We start from the raw sequence: 23,540 nt of genomic DNA, 5'->3' as shown, positions 1-23,540 counted from the left end.
TCATCGACTCTAACCCCTCCACCACGGAGGCGGTACTACCTGTCCTTATTCTGATTGTCACTGAGAATTCATCTTTTTTAATTATTTATTATTATTAATATTGTTGTTGTTGTTGTTGTTTTAACATTAACGGAAGGCGCTTTTCTCATTTGATTCCTCTTCAACAAATGGTAAGTCTCTTTTACAATTATATGTGCTATTGCCTGAGTTGAAGGTTAAATATTGTGTTTTGCTTTAAATAATGTTTGACATAAATTCCGACAATTTCAGGCTCAATCTCTGACGAAGGGACAGAAAGTAACCCGTTGAAACGCTTTTGGAATTATTCATGAAACTGTGACTTTTAAGATTACAACAACAAAATTTACAACAACATTTTTAAGTATACATGTACTAGCACTTGTCTTGGTAAAGGCCGCTTTTTGGAACTTATTTGACATAAGCGATCGAAGTATTAATTTTGTTTTATTCGCAAATATTAAAGCAATCATCTTGATCTCGATCGTAAATGAAAAGCAACCAGGCACTGCTAATATAAGGTACATGTAGATATAGATATATCTTACAGATAAACAGTGATCTGCCTTCAATTTTGTCTGACTTGCTTTACAATAGATCATGTCGGACGTTTTTACCTGCTTGAAAAAAGTGCCTTGTTTAAACTAAGCGGAATGCAAAAGGCTTCTATCTATATTCAACATATAAAATAAAAATCTAATCATTTTGGGTAATATTTGATTAATAAATAAAAGACATTACTTTAAATTAAGAACAACAAGATTCAATTAAATATATAACTCTTAGATGAGTATATGATATAAGATAAGACACAATTTTGGACAAAGTCCGGGTATTTTAAATTTAGCTCTACTTCAATAACATCTAATCATAAATATAATTACATATTTTTGATTATTAATATCCATGCCGGCGAAACAACACTGTTTGGACTTTTTAATCATAAATAACAGACTGAATGAGTAGTAATTCTTTAAATGATATATGTATTGTTTAGTTTTATGTCAACACTCAATAAATTAAATTTATTTTCAGACTCAGCATGATTTTTTATTCACTGATATCAACAGCTGTTTTTCACTTTGCGCATGGTAAGTTGTCAAGTCATGATCTTCCAATTAGTAAGTGGCTAGTACTTGGTTGCTGTCGCCATAAATGCCACCAATATCCTAGTAGAAACGTCTTTAGAAATACATTGGTTTGAGTTTCGTATGATTTATCGGGAATTGCGGCCCTAGATAAAGATTTATACGTGATAAATTCTTTGACTGCTATTGTTTTTTTTTTCCAAATACCTTTGCTGTCTTTTTGTCTTCAGATCTACCACCTTCCTGATATAATATAAGGTTGTTCTGTTCGTCACCTGCTTCTTACAAAGTATTTCTCTAGTTAAAAAGTATTCAATGTTTCCTGGTTAATTTCGCATGATTTTGCCTGCAAGTGCTAATGTATCAGAAAGTTTGCGTAACTTTGCACTTGCGCTCATTTACTCACTCATAATGGAAAAATAATGTCGAATAACAGGGTGGCTGAAATTGTAAAATGACGTAGATTTTGCAAAACTGGCCTTAACAACCCTGACGATTTCCTTAATGTCTCATTATACATTTCGAAGAAAATACTATGCTATATAGAGTCATTAACATCAGGTATATTGAAATACTATTGGCTCAAATATATGTATTTATTTCAGGTATAACCTTAAGTTGTGTTCCTGATGTACCTAGATATCTATCCAATATGACATGCACTTGTAGAAACCCAACTAAAAATGGTGTTGAATGGCGACTTAACTCGCAAATTGTTAATACTTGTTCAGGAACTAAAGACAAGTGTTTTCCGCCTTCCTTACAGTACACATCATCTGTGTCTAGTGATGAATTTTACATCGGGGTCAGCCCTTACTCATACAAAAATTGTGCAACATATAGTTGCAGAGACAAAAGCACAGGCGAAGAAGTTTCTGCCACAACCTCTATAGCTGGTATTATGAATTTTCTTACAGCCATACCAGAAGAGTAATGTTCCATATCATTTTCGAGAAATAAACAAAAGTATAATACATGCATATATTCGTTTTGCTTATGAAATTAGTTATATTATTTGATTTTTATTTTGCAAAATCCTTTCGACTTTTGTTTTTCAGATACAGTTTTCTTTTACTTTTAAGAAACTACTCCTGTATCAGTTACCTGTTTAAACATATAATTCTAAAATAAATCAGCTTCGTAAGACAGATTTATCTTTTTTGTCTAAAATAGATTGTTTCACTATTCTTGTTTCTTTTACCGAGTTTGTTTATGTCAAAGATGTTTTGTTCTTTACATTGCAGACTTTGGCCAAAGCAGTATTACAGCACAGGAACCTGGAGCTAATACAAATGGTCAAATTTTGGTCAATACAGGATGTGTTTTCCCAACATCTGACATAACTGTGACATGGTACAAAATTGAGGTAGGTTGTTTGTTGTGTTTCATCTATTTGCAAACACTTTACAAGCAATCACGACTGTTTTAGTCTCCTACCGGTTTAACCGGAGGGGACTTTAGATTTACCCTTCGTCCTGCTGTCCGTCTGTCTGTCTGTCTGTCTGTCAGTCTGTCAGTCCGTCCGTCCACAAAACTGGATCCCGCGATAACGCAAAAAGTACTGAAAATATTTTTTATGAAACTTGATATATGAATAAATGGCAGTATGGAGATTATGCACGTCTTTTTCTTTTCTTCCTATGTTGGAAATTCTGGTTGCTATGGCAACAAATAAACTGAAAATATGGCAACTTTTACATATAAAATAGATCCAGTGATAAGTCAAAATGTACTGAAAATGTTTTTATGAAACTTGAAATATGGGCAGAAGACAGTCTGGAAATTATGCACATTTTTCTTTTTTCTTCCTATGTTGAAAATTCTGGTTGCTATGGCAACAAATAGACTGAATTTCAAGATTTCTGATTTGAATTTTTACGCTTTTTCACTTCAAGTTCTTTATTTTTTAAGGTGTTTTCTTCAAACTTTAAATATAAGTCTCTGGTCATCAACCACATCATATGTGACAAGGTTTACAGGTCTAGCACAAAAATTACCTCCCTTGAATTTAGAATTTTTATGACAAAAATGTTTAAATAACTTCGTTATTTCTTAATGTATCTACTTCAAACTTCATATGTATGTTTCTTATTATCACTCAACAATTGTGAGAAGGTTAAATACTTTAGCAAGACTATTTCTAGAATAATGTGCCCTTGAACTTAGATTTTTTTCGAGAAATTGGTATTTTTACTCCAACTTCTTAATTGCTTATAGGAATTACTTTAAAATCCACATCATAATCATATGACAAGGTTTATAAATCTAGATCCATATTTCAAGAATCATCTCCTCCTTAAACTTTGAATTTTTCTTATTCATTCTTTAACTTTCTTATTTCGTCATGGATTTTCTTCAAATTCAAAATAAACATTCATTATCAACACCTACATTATATTTTTGTTTTTAATTTTCATCTTTGTTACTTACTATACATTATAGTTAATGCTATATTTGAAAATTGTTGTTTTTTTTACTTATCCTCTTTGTGACTAGAAATGGTATCTTTAAACATAAAGAAAAGTTATCTCCTCTAAGAATTTTGTATTAAAATATGTTATATTTTGGTAACAAGGATGTTTAGAAAAATAACAAGAGTCTCTTCAGTCTGTCTGTCTGTCTGTCTGCTCATAAAAGCTGTTTCCTGAGATCACTTTTAAAGATTTTTTCCAATAGATTTACTTTAAATAGAGAAAAAGTGAAACATAACTTATACTTATTCATCCTGAGAAAATTGGACCTTTTGATTATCTGTTATATAATTTCCTTACTAGGAAGGGAAACATAACACATTACTATGATATAGACAAACTTAGAACTCAAAAGATGTATTTATATATGTCATTTATTTAGCGGTAAAATTGAATGGCAATGACCCATCAGAATGTTGCTGGGGTTCTAACCGGTAGGGGACTTATGGATTGCTTGCAATACTATGATAATTGCCTGTTTTATTGGTAGTGTCTTTAAGATGTTAAAATCTGGAAACAAAGTGATCCCTCGGAAGCATAAATCACAACAAAATTACAAGAGAATTGCAGACTCGGTTTGAGTTAGTACTAGACTAATGTTTATCACTGCATTGAACCATTAATCATAGCAATATTGATTGGATTATGAAAGTAGAAACAAAATGAAGTCGCTAGCGATTACCAATCGTTGTCTTGTACGGATATTATCATTTTTCGAACGTTGAATGTTGACACTCGACGATATTTGCAATTCCAATTTTCGAAAACATGACCCACTCGGTTGAATTGAGGGCGGCGTTGGAGGCGGCGTCAACATTAATTATTCCGGACCAAACACGTCAATACTAACAACCTTATAAGTCTTAAACATTATATATTGACGCACCTTTTTGCATTTTACCGGTCTTGTTTATTGTTGATTTCTTACAAATTAAAAAAAAGCAATCAACTTCAAAATTGGTAATTTTTGGATAATCGAAATGTAAATAATAATCTGGATATAAATAATAATCTCGAAAATTGTGATCTCTCGGGATCAATAATTACGACAAAATAATACAGCCAGCTTGAGCGGTACTCAAATGTCAACACTTAAACGTGCTTGAATCAATGATCCCGAAAGACCAGAAAAAATAACAACACTGAACACATAGTGTGAAGAAACCACAAGAAAAAACATATAACTATTTCAAAGCAGGACGGATATTTAAGAAATTTAACAGTACATGCTACAAAAAATCGGAAGCCGGTATTGTAGTTTCGATTGATATAATATATTGGCATGTATTGGCATATACTTGAAAATGAACAGTTACCGTTTCTTGAATACGATTACACGTGAAATTTGCTTAATTTTGTTTTGATTTATGCTTTCGAGGGTTACTCTTTCTCGAGATTTTTATGATTGGATTCTTACTTTAAACTATCCTAATTACCTATTCTTCAAACTTACCTTTTTTCATCAGAAAAAGCAACATTTCGTACGCCCTAGATTCTGAGATCTCTGTGTACCGGTAAATATAATACTGCTCTGATCCTACTCACGGACGAAACCAAACTGCATGTTTTTGCGCGTATGTGTGTTGTAGTTTGTTTACCCTCGCCACTTCTATTGCACTACACGTGTTTCTTATATATATCGTGTCGAATCGTCTCCGCAGTCAATAAAACAATGATTTCAACTGAATAATAATAATAATAATAATGATAATGATGATGATGATGATGATGATGATGATGATGATTATAATAATAATAATGATGATTATAGTAAACGTTTCTTGATACTGACTCTAACTTAACTGAAGCGTCTGTTGCCTGAAGCAGTTTTATGAACAAATTATTGTTAATAATAAATGTACATTTAATATTATAAACTTATCGAATGATCCCCTAAACTTAGACCGAATTGATAGTAAAAATGATTGAAATACATACTCTTTATATCATGATAACTTTATTTATAGATTGCAATATTTTCCTAATGCAAACGGCGAATTTCGAAGGGGAAGGTGATCAAGTTCAGTGTTGTTATACTTTTCTCGGCCTGTTGAAATTGAGTACTTTTTCATTATCTTTTATGTACAGATTCAATCAAACCGTGTCAGCAAAGTTTATGTAATTTTGATATATTAATTGCATACAATACATTATGCAAGTTTTGACACTTATAGATATCTATCTGAACCTAAAATATACAATTGAAATGAAAAAAAACTCGAATACAGAAAATAGAGTTTAAGAAAACGTGTTTCCAATTGTATAACTACAAGAGTACGTTTACTAAGAAACATGTTTAAAATGAAAAAAGTTGATTAACAAAGTAAAACGATTTTAAGTAATGCACGACGCCCCGCCCCTCTTTGAGTATTTACGAACTTCTATTGCGGACAGGTATAAAACCCGGCGCCTCTCCCATATCTCTAAATAAAACTGAAGGAAAATACGCCGCATTCTTACATATTTTTGTTGTATTTGTTACAAAAGTTTTGTCACTAGCTAAATCACCTGGAAATTGCTACTTTTGCTTATTGCTTCCGATTGATCACCTTTTCCGCGAGATTTTTCTTCTGCGTTTCCTAGTACCATACTTAAATGATCCCTTTAGGAGGCTTGAGGGATATTTGCACCTTTTCGTTATCCCTCATGTACATACGCGGTCAAACCGAGTCTGCAATGTTCACGTTATTTTATTGTGATTATGTACAGCTTCAGAGGGATAAACCCTTTTTCAGATTTTTATAATTCACATCAGCAGGTGTCAATTGCCGTGTGGCAGCTGTTAAAAGTTGTCCCTTACTGTTCTATTTTATGGTCCTTCCCGATCAATGATCCCAATACTGTTAAAAATTGACTACCGCATAAGCCGGTGCAATGGGGCATGGGAAATGTTTTATTAGCCCTCATTATACAGACCGAGTCTTCAGTTTTCATGTTATTTTGTTGTGAATAATGATTCCGATGGATCACTCTTTTACCACATTTCTTTTCTTCAAAACGGAAATCCGGGAAAGAAGTGATTGTTTTCGAAAGAATTGGACATTATATATATTAAACGTAAATTGAAGACCTATTACATGAAAGATAATGTCAACAAGCTGTATTCAATCTTCACCACAAATGTTCTTTACAACTGTTGTTATAATTATATAACGATCTGGAAAAGGAAGATGCCTCAAGAGCAATGAAAGACTGTTTTTTTCCAATAAAAATTATGTTTATATTATCAAAATTAAACCAAAATATAAGTGGAAAGATTGCTATATTTTAGTAAAGAACTATTTTGTATGACAGAATGGAACAGAAGAAGATTTTACATCCAGTAGACCAAGTCCCATACAATTATCGGATAGGTCAGATTGTACACGTACATGTAATTCAGAGACAGATAGAAAAGTAGCAAGTGGATTTACTCATACTGAATATACTGGTTCCGACTATGTAGAGGTCGTATATAAGGTTACAGTCACACACAACTTATACATAGAGGAAGTATTTACATGGACGTCATCGAAATACCGGCTTAAAGCAGGTACTACTAAAACTGTGTGTGTTCTTTTTGTTTCATGTATTCCAAGACTGCGTTTGCATATACATGTATTGACCATAATGTCTAGCATAAATATATTATGTAACATATCACGTAACCGCTTTATTCAATCATTCAAGCGTCATTATTTGTATATTTTAGTAGTCTAATGACATTTCAGCATAAATATATTAAAGGGAAAGACAAGGTTAGAATAAAAACTTGATTTCAGAAAAAGAATACTTTAAATAATAAATCTGCAAATTTTCTGCCGCAAAATAATAATATTAAACGAATGATAACAAAATTTAAATCGCTACATCACCGATTTCTACAAATTAGTAAGCGCGGCCATGTTTGTGTATTGGCCGTATAAAAACAGGTGCGCGTGATGTCATTTCCCAACATATTTAGATTTATGATAAATCTAGTTGAATCGTAGGGAAATATTAATATAATTAAGTATTGACCAGACAATTTAATTTTCACAGGAGGTAGAGAGGAGATTTTTTATTGTTCAAAATACGTAACAATATCAAAAAAAAAATGAATAACTAAAGAAACAAAAAAAAAATCAACGTCTACCTGTCGCACCACTTCAGGCCAGTGATGCCCGTTACTCCAAACAATGCTATGTTCATTAAAGTCTCATCTTAATGTAATTAAACAATATTTCACAGATTTAATAAATACACATGTTATTATTTAACAAAGTTTCACAATCAAATAATGCAATTAAATAAACAAACGCACCAACGAATAATTGGCTGTTAATTATTATACGGCGATAATTATCATTATTATAAAAATCCTACAAAACGTGTTCGTAATAGTACATGTAATTAAATTTTTGCAGTTTGATTCTGACTTTAAAATTTAAAGGTGTGAACATATGTTATAATTGATGTACTCATTTCAAAAATATAAGCAACTCTTTTGAAACGTAAATTGTTAATATGTCTGTCAACGTATGGTGCTGCCGTCGTAATCGTAGCCTAATATGAACTGCAGGCAAAACATTTTTATTGGCTGCTCAAAAATCTAATTTGCATAATTTATTCACATAATTGCTGGTTCTTACTACTTATGTCTAATACTGTGCATTGTCCATTCTAATTGATCCTTATTTGCACCAAATGTTCCTGTCACACTGTGTACTGACGATTTTTATTGCTCCTTGTATGCCTCTGTGCCGACAGACCTGTTGATCATGCACAATGTTCCCCTGATTGGTTAATCATCCTTGTCAAATATTCTAATGACGAAATAGACATCTAGTTTTTTACGCTTCATCGGTGAACTGAATGACCTTAGGGGAAATTAAGTTCCACACCGTCGAATTATGCTGTAAATGACAGCATGTCATAAAATACAACACATTTTTTTCAGTTACCAATAATCATTTTAAATATTAAGTAGATTTATGATTTTTTGTTTTATTGGATTAAATTTACGGTAGTAGAAATGCGTATCTGTGTGGGAAAGGAATTGGGTAAGTAGATAACTAGGGAACTGGATAAACCCGGGAATATGCGTAATTACAGGGGAATGGGCAATCTTTTGCTGTTGGTACCAGTTTTGACTGGGTGCTTAAATAACCTAACGGGCAGTTTTGTTTTCATACGATATTAGTCTGGCTGCCGATTTTCCTGCGCCATTCTCACCATACTCATTTTTAGCGTCAATGGCGTAAAATCGCGTCCTCACATGACCGGCGATGTACCCTATTCGGACAGCTTGTCTAGCGAAAATTAAGTACAAAATAAAAGGATATATCGTGAATTTGAAGAAGTTTCTCATAGTACCCAAATAAAATTAATGGTTTATCTTTGAAAATTAAGCAGTCATTGCTTAAATCATGTGGTGGGATCATCATCAAGCTTGAACATCAGGCAAATGATAATTAATGTCGCGGCGTCTTCAATTGATTAATTAAAGCAATTCAGTTCCATATGATGTTTTCACAAATAATATATAATGTACGCAATAAGATTAATAAGTTCTTCATCAAGATATATTTCAGCTGTGCCAGCGTGTACACCTAACCGGAAGTGGGTGTAACACGTCACAATCTCGGTCTCGTCTGTCTCGCGAGAATGACAGAACGCCAAAATGGCGGCGCCCATGAACTTATTTCTCAAGTAAAAAATAGTGTCTTAAAACACGAATTTCTCACTTATAGGGTTGATGTCAACAGAAAAACTGTCATGGTACCTCTTTTTAAATGATGAATATTTATATTAGACAGACATCAATCCATCCATTCCTATTCCTTTAAATAAATTGATAATGTGTGTTCTTAATATCAGTACTAAACAATAAGCAATAATACTTGTAATTTTATAAACAAAGAGGCATACGATGGTTTAAATTTATTTGTCGGCCACATGTTAGTAGGATCTAGTGCATGCATCCAACAATTATGAATTGCAGGTGAATTTTTGACATAAATTCAGTTTATATATTATGTTAGAGAACGAATTAATATAACAAATTGATAACTAAATGCTTGTCATTGTAAGCTTGACTTCTAATAAGCAATTTTGATTATATTTTGTACAAAAAATGACGTTTTCTTTGAAATGTCTTTACTAACTCTTCCTCCTATGTACACAGACACTTGGGGTTTGGAGCTCAAAACGCCTTTAAAATCCAAATAAAATGCATATTTGTCAATCCCAGCCCATGTACAGATCATATATATCAAAAACCTTAATATAAGCCGTTTTGAAAAAAAAAATCATATTTCAACATCTATAATAATACACAAGATAAAAATGTTCGCCGGAAAAAAATCCGCACCCCTACCGTCATAATCACCATGTATCTTATTCCATTTCCAATATTTTTACATAATCCTTTGGTCCATCGACACAGACGATATAATTCTTCACGATGATGGTCAATTTTAAACTTCAACGGTAATATAAACAACGCAACAGCCGAAATAAACATCAAGATTATCGCCGTTTTCGTCCATTGACAAAATCTTTCGATAAATTCAAACGTGCCAGTCGGCTATGAACGAAGCCATCCGATTATGTGGTTCCGAAACTTAAAAGCGCTGCGCATTTTGCACACGACAAAGCTGGGGCCACATTACAGAAGTGCTGGACAGACATAGGATATCGTCGTTATTTTGAAAATTACATAGTTCTAAAACAATCCGAAGAATATTATGGATACTGAAGGATCAGATTTCACTGACCATAACCGTATAAATGGGTTTGTGTTTTGTTATCTAATAACACACGGCGTATTGTATGTTTATGACTGGTAGATATCATCACTTGCTTAAAGATGGAAAGAAAAAACTCAAGTAGGCCTACTGTACAGTACATGTAAATTTTAAAAGGTAAGGACAGTTTAGTTATTGTTACTCTTGGTTTATTTTTGTTACAGTTAGATGTAGTTGACAATTGAATATGACCACAGTATTTGTTCAGGGTAATAAAATAAATAACACATGGGTTTGTGATTGACAGTAAAAAAGACATCCAAAGGTGCCAAACTCGTTTTGTAAATATTTGCTTATACGGCCTTTTCTGTAAACTGTTTCATATTTGGAAGGAACAAACATTGGATGGTATGGTGTTGAGAGGAGTCACAAGTACATAGTCACACGGGCTGACATTATATCGTTCACACTTTTAATGCAGGCTTTGTATTATTTTAACAAGCTCTCATATTTACCAGGAACATCCCTAAAGGTGGTCCTCAAAGTTTTGATGGAGTTTCGGTTGACTAGTTTCAAGGTCAAGATCTTTGATTTACATATATTTGATATGGTTTTATTGCCAAATTGAATAGTTTTTAACTTCATCACAAGTCATATCAATGACTTTTCAACTTACATTTTTAACAATTGCAAAACGCAATGACTCTGGTAAGTTAAAACTGTGTTTACATTTTTTTTCTGTCCATAACTGAGTGAATGGGTAAACCTATTTCTCCCGTCGCTGCCTCCTTTTGTGAAGTTGTTGACTCTTTAACAATTTTTTTTGTAAATAAGTCATGAATATTATCCGAAGCATTTGAAAGGTGTTTAATGATCTGATGTCATTTGAATTACATATTTTCTTAAAAAGATCAAAATGGACCGACACTTTTGATTGTTGAAGCTTGCGTTAAAATATTGTTTTCTGCTCTATTAAATGATCCCATGACTCCTATTTATAACCGGGTCTCGTTATAACCTGCACAGAATAAATTGAGAAATCGACACCGTCGAGCATCATCTATTTCTGTTTTCGCTTTTGTACATCCTTTTTGAATGTTGTATAATGGGAGGTAACTATTTTTGTTTTATATCAATACACATGTACATAAATATATCTAGCTATCACAGAATTTAAACAAAACATATAAAAATACATAATACGTCCAATTGAGTGGGTTTTTTATTAATTTGTAGATCTACTTTTTAAATATCGTTTTCAAAAGTCAGCAGTGTATTTCTCACGCACACCGAATACCACTGCAAAAAATAGCCGCTTCCTTCGTACTTGCACTCAATAAAATTGTTTTAAAATGACATTTCGTCACCTAAAGGACAATTGAGCCTCGAGTGCTGACAAAACAAGGCTGACCCATTTGATCGCTAATTGCTCAATAATTTCTTTTTTATTGACCTTTGTTTTTGGTCACCTTTGTTTGTCTCAAGGTGACAAACTGATGCAGTGACCTCGTTACAATTTTGGAAAATACGCATTGGACGGCGAATATATGTACGTTGTAACCGATGTTTAGTTAAAACCGATCTCGTTTTAAGCGATATAAAATGAAAGGCAAATAGAAGGAAAAAGGCCAGGACAAAGTAGAATGTACGCTATAAGCGATACCTCGTTAAAACCGATCTCGTTATAAGTGGAGTAGACTGTACATATAACACTGAACTCTCATAATATTTTGTAATACCGAAATTGAAGTTTACATGTAACTGTATCTTTTAAATATTATCGGTGTTTTATTTTCCTGTTATTTTTTAAATTTAAGAATGTTTTAGATTAGAGTTTGATATACTGATAACTGATAGAGAAGTGTTTTTGTGTTGTATGTAAAATAATGTTTATTGTTAGATGTTTCAAGTAGCGAGTATTTAGAAAAAGTTTCATCACTCAATTATGTGAGATTAATTATTTGCTCATTATTTACTGCAAAGGTATGCATATCAAAAAATGAAGGTGTTATATTTTTATATTGTTAAATGTTTTTTAAATTAAAAAACAGATGGATATATAATCAATGTCATTATTAATAATATTGAAATTAAACTGTTGTTGTTTTAAAGATTTTAAAGGCTATAATCATTTCAAGTTACTGGTTAAAGTTATGCATGCAAGATCAATCTTTGTTTTAACTTGAAACTTGTTATTATTTGTCCCTTATCAAACCTGAAGATCACTAATCACTCATGCTTTTGTTGATCATAATTGAAAATCAGTGTTCTAAACCCTTGATTAAATAACTCGTTGTAAACGTAAAAAACAACAACCTGGTTCATGTTTATAGTGTCCAGTATCATTCTTGACAATTACTGAAGAAACTCACTTAGCGCTTCACATATGTCTTTAAAATTATTTAAAAAAAAACAAAAACAAACAAAAAAAATCTACAAACTTACAGCTGTTGTGTGTTGGTTTCATTCATTGAAAGTCACCATTCCTTGTTGATCTTGGTCATCATATTTTAAGATACAGTTGTAAGTTCACTAAGTCCCTGAACACCAATGATAGGACTTTGTAAATATTTGTACATTGCCTGTCCAGTCTACAAGCACTGAGAATAGTCAAATGCAGTGTATTGACAGGTCATGCTTTGTCTTTCCTTTGGGATTTCATCAAAGGATATCATTTTCAAAACAACCTGCTTGTTTGATTTTATAAGACCTGAATGCAAAAAGTTATTGATATTGCTGTAAGTTTGTAGTATGTTGTTTTGGATAATATCTTGAAAATCTTATAATGATTATTATCTTGATCTCATTTTCAGGTGTGAGCTTTATTGTCAATACATGTATTTTGATTATTACAACTGTTCTATTTAATTCAAGCAATAATGTCACACAGTTTATGATCTAATTTATAGGCCAATAATACAATTAAAGCATGTTTTTTTTTAATAATTCACATAAGCAAAGTCACAAAATCATGTGATAGATTTGTTCCGTTTTAAAGTGATAAAAAGTTACACAAATGTATTTGACACACACATGAGTTATTCCATTATATTACCAAAATATATTACTGTAATGAGTTAATCGTAACTTACTTACTTACTAATTGTTGCATCTGCAGATCTAGCAATATTATCAGGATTTTGGTATATCAAACTTTTGAAAAAAATAATACTTTCGTACATATAAAACTTCCATGATATGGGGAAAGTTTGTAACTCTAACATACTTTTGTGAAGATAAGTTATGATATACTTTCTTTTTTTGTTAGCATCTGAGAGATGATCAATGATCTGATGCTTTTTTAATTCTATCCTTTCTAGAACCAAACAAAATGGACCGAATCCCACCTCATGTAATTGTAGAAGCTTATGTTCTGCTCTATTAATTGTCTGTCAAAGATTGAGAGCAAAGATTAAATTTAATTTTCAATTGCTTTTCCTGGTTATACATCCCGTTGAAATATATCTAAAAGACAAAGTTTATTTTGAAAAGAGTCATATACCAAGGATTAGAAACATTTTTTAGAATGAAATTGTGTCTTTATCAAATACAGACCTATTTATAGGTTTCCTCTGTATAAGATGTTTGTCTTAATGTTGCTAACAGTTTTAACTTAATAGGAGCATTGTGGGTTTGAACTGGAAGGGCTTTGAAGTCTCTTTTTACAGATGGTAGAAAGGATTTATAGTAAAAATCTGTGCATGATCAAATGGTCTGTATATCTAGGGCATTCCTTTAGGGATATCGATGTTCGAAGCCAACAGAAGAAGGGACAAGATCAGAGAGATATTCTGGAGTGAGATTATCTTTCATTTTGTAAAATAAGATAAGTTTATGAATGTTCCTCCTTTTTTCCAAATTTTCTTATCCAATTACAGACATAAGATGGTCAATAGAGACGAGTTTAGTTGTTCCTGTCACTATTTTTGCAGCTTCATGTTGAATTTGTTCTAGTTCCGTTTTTTTTTCTAATTTGGTACAGTTATCAAATAAGACATTTCCATATTCAAGGATAGGTCGAATAAATGAAAGGTAGATGGTCTCAGGAGACTTCCGGTCAAGTGTAAATTTCAGTTTTTTCATTATATGTATTTTTGGCCAGGCTTTAGTTTTAGTGTAATCAAGATGTGCTGACCAGGGAAAATTATTTGAAAGAATTATACCTAGGTGTTTATGATAATTTATTTCATTTATTGCTTGACCCTGCATAAAAATGGACGGATGAATTTCTTGTCTTGTTTTACGGGATATTAACATTGATTCAGATTTTGTAGGATGAAATATGACTAACCATTTATTTGACCACCTGTTTATTGTTTGCAAGTCTGCATTTAGAATATTGGAAGCTGATAGCGGATCTTCAACAATAATGAAAGGACTAGTATCGTCAGCGAAAAGCCTGAATGCGCCTACGCTTGTCGCTTTTAAGCGCAGTCTTAACAGCGAAGTAACAAATATACCAAATATCTTTTACTATAGTGAGCAAAGAGACCAAATAATGTATACCAGACTTCGAACCAATTGTAGCTCTGTTGCATCTGATTTATTTGATAAGAATATTGCCGAGTCTCCATTGTGTGATTGTGGGGTGGTTGAAAATTCCTAAAAAAAATTTCTTTATTTGTCAAAAATATGTTCATCTACGTCCCAATCTACTAAACACTCTTTCCAAATTTTGCACTCCAACTCTGCATGTTATTCTTTATGGAGACCCTGTGTTACTTGCGGACTCTGCTACCGTCACCGCTGTTCATAAATTTATAAGAGATACCAAAAGATTCTAACATGTAATATAGTAATATACTAGTTGTCATACAACATAGTGTTCACGCAAGTTTGTTCCATACTTGTTTTCGTACCAAAACGACAAATGATATAGAAGCATCCACAAACTCCTGTTTTCTCCATCGTTCTCTTTATTATTTTCTATCAATTGCATACATGTATTTGTGTTTGTTATTTTTCTCTCTATTTTCCGTCTTTATAGGGTTTAGTTACAATTATGAAAAGCCATGTATTATATGAACATATTGCTTATGTTAAAGGAGAGGACTACCATGAGCTATTGCAGCTCTCGCATATTATTTTGCATAAGGCATTGTTTCGTAAATCCGTACCAAGATTTTTCAAATTATAGCCCTGTGGTGTAATTTGGCCCACCCTGGGGGTAATGTGTTTTCCTTATTATTATGTATATACCGGTAGTAAAAAAAATTTTTTTTTTCTGCAAAATTACAATAGCTATAGCCTAGGTATTAAGCATGAAACATGAAGTTTTTTTAAGTTTATTCAAATAGAAGATTTTGGCTCAAATTATTGAGACTGCCAAAGGCAATTCCATTTCTTCAAATCATAGTTGAATTATCAAAAGGAAACAACTCATGTTTTAATGTCTTTCGTACATGTGTACATGTATGCAATTTTTATGAAAAAAAAACAACAAAAACAATTCAATGGCTGAGAGTTAGTATAATGGTCATGGCCTTTTGATTTTTAGAGATCTTGGTGAAATGATTTAAGATAACAACCTCTGGCGAGAAAGCTGCTAGCTTTGCAAGAATTTTTATGAAATAATTTGAGCACATTATCATGATAAGGACATTATGATTCCCTCCATGTATATAATGATGATTTTAAATTGTAACTGTTTTCAGATTTAGGTAATGTTTAATTGTAAAGATAGTATTTAAAGCTGCACACCTCCAGACAAGCCAAGATGTTTCAATAATCTAAATATGTAGAAAAATGTTTTAAGATCTTAAGAAAAGTAAAAGATTCAATATTCAATTAATTATTCACGTGTTATGTGCGATTAATGACTGATTTTGCAATATCAATCACTATTTTAATTCTACTGCGTTACAAACGCAGTGAGAGGTATTTATGTATATTTTGACCTCTTTTTGATAACTTACGTGGATTGAAAGTGCCGTTTGTAATTTGTAAATTACTTTCTTTGTTCATGTCATAGTATTTTACTTTTAAATACTTCTTTTTTTAAATTTTCATGAAAATTAGCAAGAATCTGGAGGCATGCTCCTTTAAGAGCGATAACTGTTATTGCATTTCAAAGTTTAATACAGCTGTGTTATAAAGTAAATGCCTATTTTTTTTGTCAAGTAAGAATTATTTTATTTTGAATCAATTACACTATGGCCTTTGTATCTGAACAGTAAGAATATCTGCACAATGGCTTTATATATGTTGAAATATGACCTTGATTTCACTAGACCGTACTGCATTATGGCAAAGTTCAATTATATAGAAATAAAATAAAATTTCTGTTCCTACAATTAAGTGTTAATGGGGTTGCATAGTATTTTTTACATGAAATTTTAATTATGTTTTGTACAAGAATATGAAGTTTTCTTAGAGAATTCATTGTTAAAATATTCTTCCTCCAAAGTTTTTGGTTTAGAAATGTAAGAAACTTGTTTGGCATGTACCCTGTTTGGTAGTGGCTGTAGTGTACCCTTTGAGGTGTCCATTATTTTTAATGATATCTTTGATAATTAATTTATTTCGAACATTAAAATAATCTTATTATTTTTATTTTATGAAAAAAAAAAACTTTTGAATTTCCCAATATTTTTGACTACCTTATTTCTGAATGCACCAGTTTGTCTCAAATGCGCAAAGAGTTACACCATTCTCTACCTTTCATATCTATGAATTTCTGTATAGGCTTAATAGAAGGGGTATGATTAAAAATGGAGAAAAAATAATAAGAATGTTACAAATTTGTTTGATAGTGTGTACCTCCCTTAATTACCTCCTTTAATTACCTCCATTTATTCACACATATTTTTTTTTTAATTTTTACAATCATATACAACATTATTCATACTATATTCATATGATTTTGATTTGTTTCATATAACATTAATTAATTTTGAGTATTATACCATCCATTGAATGAATGATTGATAGATAATTTTCATTTTATATAAGATATACTGAATGATAGCGATGTTTCCAAATTATTTTCTCCCTTTTACAATTTCAACATACAATTAAAGCAAGTTTGTTTCGAATTTATAAACTGTTTCAACTGTTATTTTCATACTTGTTGTAAATATTTACTAGCCTAGTTTCTCTATGAAACTATATGTGTCTTTTGATCCAGTTATTTTATGTAATTCTTTTCGAAAATTAAATATGTAAAATAGTTACGATTATACATACATATGCACATGTTTTATGGTATAAACAGTAATAGACGTTTTATCTTTTTTGTAATAGTATAAAGTTTCTTGTACGCGCCAAATGTGGCGTCTATTAAAGAAGGCGTCTGTTTTGTACGTTCACGTCATTTTCTTTATGTAACAACTGACGAAGCTAATAAAGCGAAACATATATTGATATCTAAATTTATGTTGGATTTTAACTTTTTGTCCTACGATAGTTTGTAAAAATTTCATATTGATAATTTGTAAAAAGTTGTTTTAATCAATTAATTTACACAACCAGATAGTCAAATATCTGCAAAATCTTAAAACAAATATTTATTGCATATGTTTTTCTTTCAGTACTTAAGGTTTGGTTGAAATTAAATGGATGTTCTGTAGCATAATAAAATCAAGTCTGTCTATAAAAACAAGATAAAATGAACTGAATGACTGATGTCTGTGTAATTTCAGGTACCACAGTACCACCAACTGCTTCTACTACATCAAAACCAACTCACTCTACAACAATCATAGTTCTAAGTGTTGTTGGAGGGGCTATTGTAATTCTAATAATATGTATCATAGTCTGCATACTATTAAGAAAAAAGTCTAATAGAGAGAAGAAATACAGTGCTGACCCAGAAAATGAAAAGATGCCTCAAGTAGACATAAATGTGACTAAGCAACAGTAAAACAAAGTATTATGACAATAACGATGTAACGATGTTTTGCTTATATTAAAAATGCAATACAAGATATCTAAATGAAAACACATATAGAGCAGATACCATTTCTAGATTTCTAAATTGTTAATTCTAGTTTTGAAAAAAATGTTAAAAAATAAAAAATACCCAAAAGTATTTATCTTGCCTTCCATTATATTACTATATTGAAGATATTCAAGAATGTTTGGAAAATTTCCTTGTTGAATGATTATTTGGTACCTACTATGATAACACTGTAGATAAATACATTTGAAATGTTTCTGAGGTACTTAAAGTGTAAATCCTATGTAATGAGATATATTTTGTTATGAAATGTATTAACAGTAAAATTGCATTGTTCCATAAACTTTGGATTCTCGAAAGAGTTGTACTATAAGATTTCGTTTATATTTAATACACATGAATATTGTACATAAGTATAGGCCATTCTATTCTGAAGAAATATACTCCTTTAAAATAAGATAAAAAAAAACAATAAAAACTATAACATTTTCAGCAAATAAATTGATTGTGACATAATGTCCATCAAAGGTATATAGTAAGAAAACAGGTGAAGTTCAAAGTAAAGTAACATTTTGCCAAAATTACTTTCAATGTTATGTTTGATTCGCATGCACGAGAGGAAGGAAGTTTAGTTTATACAAATTTATTTTAGTTCGATTGTATTGGAAACTATAAGCGTTTTGAACACTCCCGAATCCGTTCCTTAATCCCGAATTCCTTCCTTAAACCAACCAGTACTGAACAATTAATCTAAAGTTACTTGCTCAAGGAAACAACGGTTTTCTTCTGACAGGGTTTTAACCCACGCGGTCAGCAATTCTCAGATTTGAAGGAAGTTTATGTAAATATCCATCGAAATTCACCAGTTGCGTTCAAAATGAATTGGGTATATTTGTTATATTTGAGGCAGATTTATATTTTATTCTTAACATTTGACAATGTCGACTGTTGGTCGATTACCATTTTATCAGTCAATCTTTTAAAATATATTGCCAATTTGGTCAACATGACAATACAAAATGAGCACAATGTCACTATAAACTATGTTGTCTATATCAAAAGACGTGTTTAAAGGTCAACAAAGGGGAACAACCTGCTCTTACTAATATTGTAGCTTATTTGTCTTTTATACTCGATATGAAATACATGTAAGCATACTTTATGAGACTGGACTATATTTAGAGGCCTTAGACTGCATTTTAGTTAAGAGTGTTAAGTGTTATTGACAGAGTGATTACACTTACTATCTCCTTTTAAGACAAAGATACATGGTTATATGGAAAATTTATGAAAAATCAAGATGGAAGCAATAGAATGTTCATTTTGTCACTGTCAAACTGAAATAACTCAGTTGTATATTTAAAAAAAATTGGACTGTCTAATGACGATTGTATAATAATTGATAATTACAAATGTTTAGGATAAAATATATAACTGCCTAAAATATGAAAAGACTGATCAACTATTTTCATAAATTTAACATAATAATTTCAAAAAGAAATATATAAATATTTATGTCGGTCACGGGGATTATTTATTACTCAAGTGACGTTAAGTATAAGGTTGAAAACAAATATGACAAAATTTTAATATTATTTACAGTAAAATGCAATGAACCTCTATCATATTAACTTGATTTCCAGCGTTATTCATCGTTCTACCCATTTAAAGGTATATAATGAGTGCATTGGTGGAAATCAAAATAAGTTTTTGTGATAATTCCTTTCAATTTTATAATTTCCTTCGCACGAATGATGAATAACTCACGTAAAACAAGGAAATGTCTGTAAATATCCGTCGGAGTTTATCTGCAATGTTAAAATTATAAAAAGAATTTGGACAGTCTTTTAACATATTTGGCAGATTTATCATTTAATCCCAAACATTTTCCAATATCAACTGTTTACCAATTTCCATTATAATTGTCACTCTTTTGAAATATGAGCGAAATGTCACTTTAGTGGTGTAAGTCTTGTTTAATTATCTTACGGGTCCTGTGCTTCTAAAGTAAGTATATTCCATAGATTAAAATTATTTTGCCGAAAAGTACTCGTACAATGAAAATAAATTTAACAGGAACATATTGTTCATTGAGTAGTTAATTGGCTCCTCAGTAAATTTCTTATTTTTCGCCTTCTTAATATTTGGTGTTCAGTGTTTCTTATTCGGCATGCCACACATACAAGGAAAGAGTATCTACGAGGCAAATGTCTCTCTCTTCCATTTTACTTGATAAAGTGTAAGGTACTTAAAATAGAAAGTTGAGTGTTCTTTCAAGGATTAAAGTTCTGTTATTGCATGTTTTCTGTATGTTCTTAATGCTTAATGATTACTATAGCTGCGTTTGGGTAATATGATAATTTTTGAAATATACAATGTCAAAATTTAAAGTTAATACGAAATACCAAACATGACTGAACCCTGTCCTTGATTACGAGTTTATTCCATATAATGTAAAAACACAAGATTGAAAATCATGAGACTGACATAAGTAAGGCTATTATCTAATACTGAGTTATTGAAGCAAATATTATAGTTCAATCTATAAAGTCAGAGTGGAACAATCTTTTTATAATTAACTTTAACGGCAGATAAATATATTATTCTAAACATTTTTTTAAAAACAGCTGTTAGTCAGTCACAGTTAAAACAGACTGTAAGTAAATCTTTTGAAATATATAGTCCATTAAGCAGAACTTGACAATTAAAAAGTGGGTATATCCCTTTAACTGACGCACCATCTGTATGATGTTGTTTTTTGTCTGTGTAACCTTCTTAAAGCAATAGATATGTATTTTGTAACTCGCATAACCAGAACTAAAAGAATGGTATATTAAAATATATAGCAAGAAAATGTTAAAATAAAAGCAAACTCTCTAGGGGTCTGACACATAATGCAGAAACACTTTATTCAAGACGAAATCAAAAACAACCGTGCGAAAGCATTCTAACTGCCTTATTATGGTGTATAGTGTATGGGTGAGAATGCCCGGAAGAAAATTTCATATCTCAATGGGATATAGCTCAGAATATGTATGATATAATACATTTTTTGTGGAGGCTTTTGATATTAGGACACTGTAGACGTTCTTGATTTATTTCGAAGAACATAAACACACCAGACACTGAACAATGTAACTTATTCATCATATTACATACTAGTAATGAAAATAATTAAATAGTAAATTTAAAAGAGTATGAATCACGATTAAAACGAACTAAACCCTATCCAATGAACCAAAACTGACAAGCTACAGCTTATGATATTATATGACTACAAATTTTCTCTTGTTGCTTTTGACAGTCCATATATAGAGAATATTATATGAGAGAAAGATGTATACTGAATTTGTTGAACGAGTTGTATAAAATTATATTGTTCGAGCCTCTGGCCAACATGTAATTATTTTATTCAACGAGTTGAATAAATTAAGTAATGAATCTACACGAAAATAATATTCTTTTAATCACATAACAAATTAACCACCTCAAAAGAATACAAAATTAAAATATTTGTTTTATTAACACCAAAGTTGTAAGTTTAAAGACTTCAGGTTATCTTTTATAATTAAATAGGCGTACCATACCTCAACACTAAAATAATGATATGATTTTACTTGCTGATGAGACTGCCAGTGCACTTATTGTACTAATCCTCTTATTTAAGGCATTTTCCCGGAATAAATATTCGTGAAATACGTGTTTGTCATGCTCTGAGACTCTGTTAATCCTGACTGAAGAGAATACAGATTATAAATATGAAAATCACGTTATTGTTTCTCTGCACGTGCCATTCTCTTAATTAATATTTTAAAAAGGTTATAAAGAATATACAAACTATTAAAACATGTTATTTATACCGATAACACCAAGACTCTACAATAATTTAAGGGTACGCTGTAAGAAAGTTTTCATTTCAAGTTTCATTTTTTCCAATTACTATTGAATATTGGAACAAAATTGGCAGGTTCTCCTAAAAGTATTTTGATAATATTGTCACCTGTTGGAATTTGCTTCTGCTTAGGGAACTATATATTTTGCTTGCGTGTATTTATCTAGCATTTGAATTGTGGAGTATGTGTTTTGAAATCCAGGTTGTTCCAATATGATACGTAAATGAGGTTATAACAAATTCATCGCAAATATAGGTTTCAGATATTATGGCTGCTGCTTTTTACCGTTAAATACCAAAATTGAATTGACTAGTTAAATGAAAAAGTTTAAATTAAAAAAGCAAGCAATTATTCCCAAAGTCATGTAGTTTAGGATTATCGGACCGACGTTGATGTGGAGGTTTAAAAACATCAATAAATCAATTCAATACGAATATTTTATGCACTTTATTGATAATAATAAAAATTGAACATATTAATAATCCTACGTATTAGGATAAAAATTCATTTGACAGAGAATCCATTATATCCAGAACATGATGTAATTTCAGTACCAACATATACTTCTTAATTTTGCTATTGTATAAAGTATTTGTTTCCGCGGGTTTACAGAATTATCTAAATGCATGCATGCATGTGCATATATATGTAATAACATGATATGCTAAACACATAAATACATTTGTGTTGTATCAGCGTATGCTATCATACTACATGTGTACAAGGTGTGTATCACGTCGCCTCTCGAGAATAAATGATAGTTAAAATGACTACGCCCTAGTACTTATTCTCGTGTAATAAACATTGGCTTAAAACTATAATTTCTCTGTTATACGGCTGATTTCCACTGTCATGACACATCTCATAGACGGATAAATATAATAACAAAACAGATATAAACAGACACATGCTTCCATTATAATAAAAAGCACATTATACCACAGAAACGAATCGTTTTTTTTCTTTCTTTAAAAAATGAAAAAAAAAACAAAAACTTTTATAACATTTAAAAGATAGGTTTAGAGGATGCCAAATGCTTATCACTCGCGCTAAGTATCAAAATGGATGGATATATAGTAGTATTTTGACTTCCGTACAAAATACTTTATCACGAAAACTATACATATTGACAAAGGCAGCAGAGACAATGCGCATGGTTCATGTAAATGGTCAATGAGTAACGTTTCGGAAACTATAAACAAAAACACTAGAAATAAAAGGTTACTGAGAAATTAACATAAAAAATTTCTTAGTCATAATGGGCCTTTCAGTTACAAAGTACTTTTGCACATATCATAGACTGTTTTGAAAAAAATGTTAAATGACGGGATGTGAGAATTTATACCGACAAATTATATCTTATTCACTTTAAATAAGAAGATCTTCAAGCCACACTTATCTTAAATTAACGTAAATTTCAAGCTGTCAAGGATATAGACTGTTTTGAATCCCTTGCAATATTGTGA

General features: G+C 31.1%; 1 protein-coding gene across 1 annotated transcript; it reads left to right on the top strand.

Annotated features, from left to right (window-relative positions):
• The first annotated feature begins 1,058 nt into the window (after positions 1-1,058).
• On the top strand, positions 1,059-18,304 carry LOC132756725 (uncharacterized). The gene is made up of 5 exons (XM_060747859.1): positions 1,059-1,109; positions 1,712-2,002; positions 2,351-2,472; positions 6,872-7,109; positions 17,925-18,304. Exons 1-5 carry the CDS (start codon positions 1,061-1,063, stop codon positions 18,143-18,145), a joined length of 921 nt encoding a protein of 306 aa, XP_060603842.1. The 5' UTR covers positions 1,059-1,060; the 3' UTR covers positions 18,146-18,304.
• Positions 18,305-23,540: the final 5,236 nt, after the last annotated feature.

Source organism: Ruditapes philippinarum, unplaced genomic scaffold, assembly GCF_026571515.1.
Source record: "Ruditapes philippinarum isolate M1 unplaced genomic scaffold, ASM2657151v2 ctg3079_1_1_1_1, whole genome shotgun sequence".
Lineage (NCBI taxonomy): Eukaryota > Metazoa > Mollusca > Bivalvia > Venerida > Veneridae > Ruditapes > Ruditapes philippinarum.
The sequence above is the reverse complement of the archived record's forward strand: the minus strand, read 5'-3'. Positions and strand labels throughout refer to the sequence as shown.